Here is a 1,952-nt window from a genome sequence, read left to right as displayed (position 1 = left end):
GAGGGTGCGCGTCGCCGGGGGTGTCCTGCAAGGCGGTGTCCCGCGCGGGGATGTACCCGGCAGGATCTGCGTGGCAGTGACCCGCCCCGGGATGTCCCGCACGGTGGCGTCCCGTGCAGGGAGGTCCTGCGCTGCCATGCCCCGCACAGCCACGTCCCACGCAGTGACGGCCCGTCCAGCAGTGACCCACTGTCCTGGTTTCAGCTGGGATGTAGTTAACTGTCTTCCCAGTAGCTGGTACGGTGCTGTGTTTTGAGTTCAGTATGTGAAGAATGTTGATAACACTGATGTTTTCAGTTGTTGCTCAGTAGTGTTTAGACTACAGTCAAGGATTTTTCAGCTTCTCATGCCCAGCCAGGGCACCTGGCCCAAACTGGCCAACAGTGTATTCCATACCATGGGACGTCCCATCTAGTTTAGGAACTGGGAAGGGGGGGCAGGGATTCGCTGCTCAGGGACTGGCTGGGTGTGGGTCGGCGGGTGGTGAGCAATTGCCCTGCGCATCATTTGTACATTTCAATCCTTTTATTACTACTGTTTTCATTTTATTAGTGTTATCATTATCATTATTAGTTTCTTCTTTTCTGTTCTATTAAACCGTTCTTATCTCAACCCAGGAGTTTAACTTCTTTTCCTGATTTTCTCCCCCATCCCACTGGATGGGGGGGAAGTGAGTGAGCGGCTGCGTGGTGCTTAGTTGCTGGCTGGGGTTAAACCACGACACCCACACAGCCGTGTCCCACACAGTAGTGTCCCTCACTGCAGGGACCCACACAGTGGTGGCCTGCGCGCTGTCCCCCCCAGCGGTGTCTCCTACAGCGATGGCCCTCACAGCAACATCCCACGCGGTGATGACCCTCACAGCAACGTCCCACAGAGCAGTGTCCCACGCTCCAGTGACCCTCCACAGCAATGTCCCACACAGTGATGTCCCTCCCACACGACAAAGCCCTGCGCGGCAGTGTCACAGCAGTGGTAAGCCACGGAAAAATGTCCTGCACGGCAGTGTCACACAGCCACGGCCTGCACAGCAGTGGCCCTCACAGGGCTGATCTGCACGGCGGTGTCCCCCCAGCGGTGCCCTGCACAACAGTGACCCACACAGCTGTGAACTGCACAGCCGTACCCTGTACAGCAGTGACTCACGTAGCAGTGACCCACAGAGCTGTCCCGGAGTGTCCCCGTCCACCTCCACACAGCCCGGCAGGTGGGGACGACCTGGGGCCACCGGACGTGGTTTATTGGTTCAGGCGCTTTCTCATTTCAGGGCACATCCCACACAGCCAGGAGCGTTTGCTTGTGTTATGTTTTTCATTTTCTTTCTTCTTTTTTTTTTTTTTTTTTTTAAAGCTCTGTTTCCAGGACAAACAAAAGAAGCCGTATTTGCAGGTGCACAAGGAAAGCATGATGGATCCCCAAGTAACTTCCTAAAACACAAAGATTTGGATTCTGGTTTTCAGTTATCTCCAGTCCTAAGAGGTTTTCGGGATTAACGGACCTGATTATTTTAGCCAAAAATCAAATCCCAAAAGTAAGTGGTGAGGTGACTGCAAAAATATGTTAGCTTTGCACACTTCAGTTTGCAGATACTAAGGCAAGAGACATCTGGTCTTACAAAGCTGCCTACAGATGGGAGGTAACAGTCTACTATATTATCTGCTACATGTGGGTACTTGGACCCCCTGAGATAGCTCGGGCCAGCCAGAGTTTAATTTCTTTTAGCCATCACAACGTTGCTGTTAACATGTTGTTTAAATCCCAGAGGACTGGGTCTGCGCTGTTATCCAATGTGCCACTAATGAACTCACTGGCATGTTGCCAGCCTAAAACTTGAACCCGTGAATAGCGAACATTGGGGGAGTTCCTGTGGTGGGTGAGAGGAGAACAAGACTTGCAGCCTGCCTTGGTAAAAGGCAGTGTGAGAGAAGGAATGCCTCTTTATGTTTTCCTTT

General features: G+C 52.4%; 1 protein-coding gene across 1 annotated transcript in view; it reads right to left on the bottom strand.

Annotated features, from left to right (window-relative positions):
- SBSPON (somatomedin B and thrombospondin, type 1 domain containing) overlaps nucleotides 1-138 on the bottom strand; it is an 11,962-nt gene extending 11,824 nt beyond the window's left edge. Inside the window, exon 1 of the mRNA XM_010575925.1 lies at nucleotides 57-138. Coding sequence (XP_010574227.1) covers nucleotides 57-138 — 82 coding nt within the window. The remainder of the gene's footprint in view (nucleotides 1-56) is intronic.
- Between the last annotated feature and the right edge of the window lie 1,814 nt (nucleotides 139-1,952).

Source organism: Haliaeetus leucocephalus, unplaced genomic scaffold (genome assembly GCF_000737465.1).
Source record: "Haliaeetus leucocephalus isolate CR32 unplaced genomic scaffold, Haliaeetus_leucocephalus-4.0 Scaffold506, whole genome shotgun sequence".
In the NCBI taxonomy this organism is placed as follows: Eukaryota; Metazoa; Chordata; class Aves; order Accipitriformes; family Accipitridae; genus Haliaeetus; species Haliaeetus leucocephalus.
Note: the sequence above shows the minus strand (reverse complement) of the source record. Positions and strands in the feature narration are given on the sequence as shown.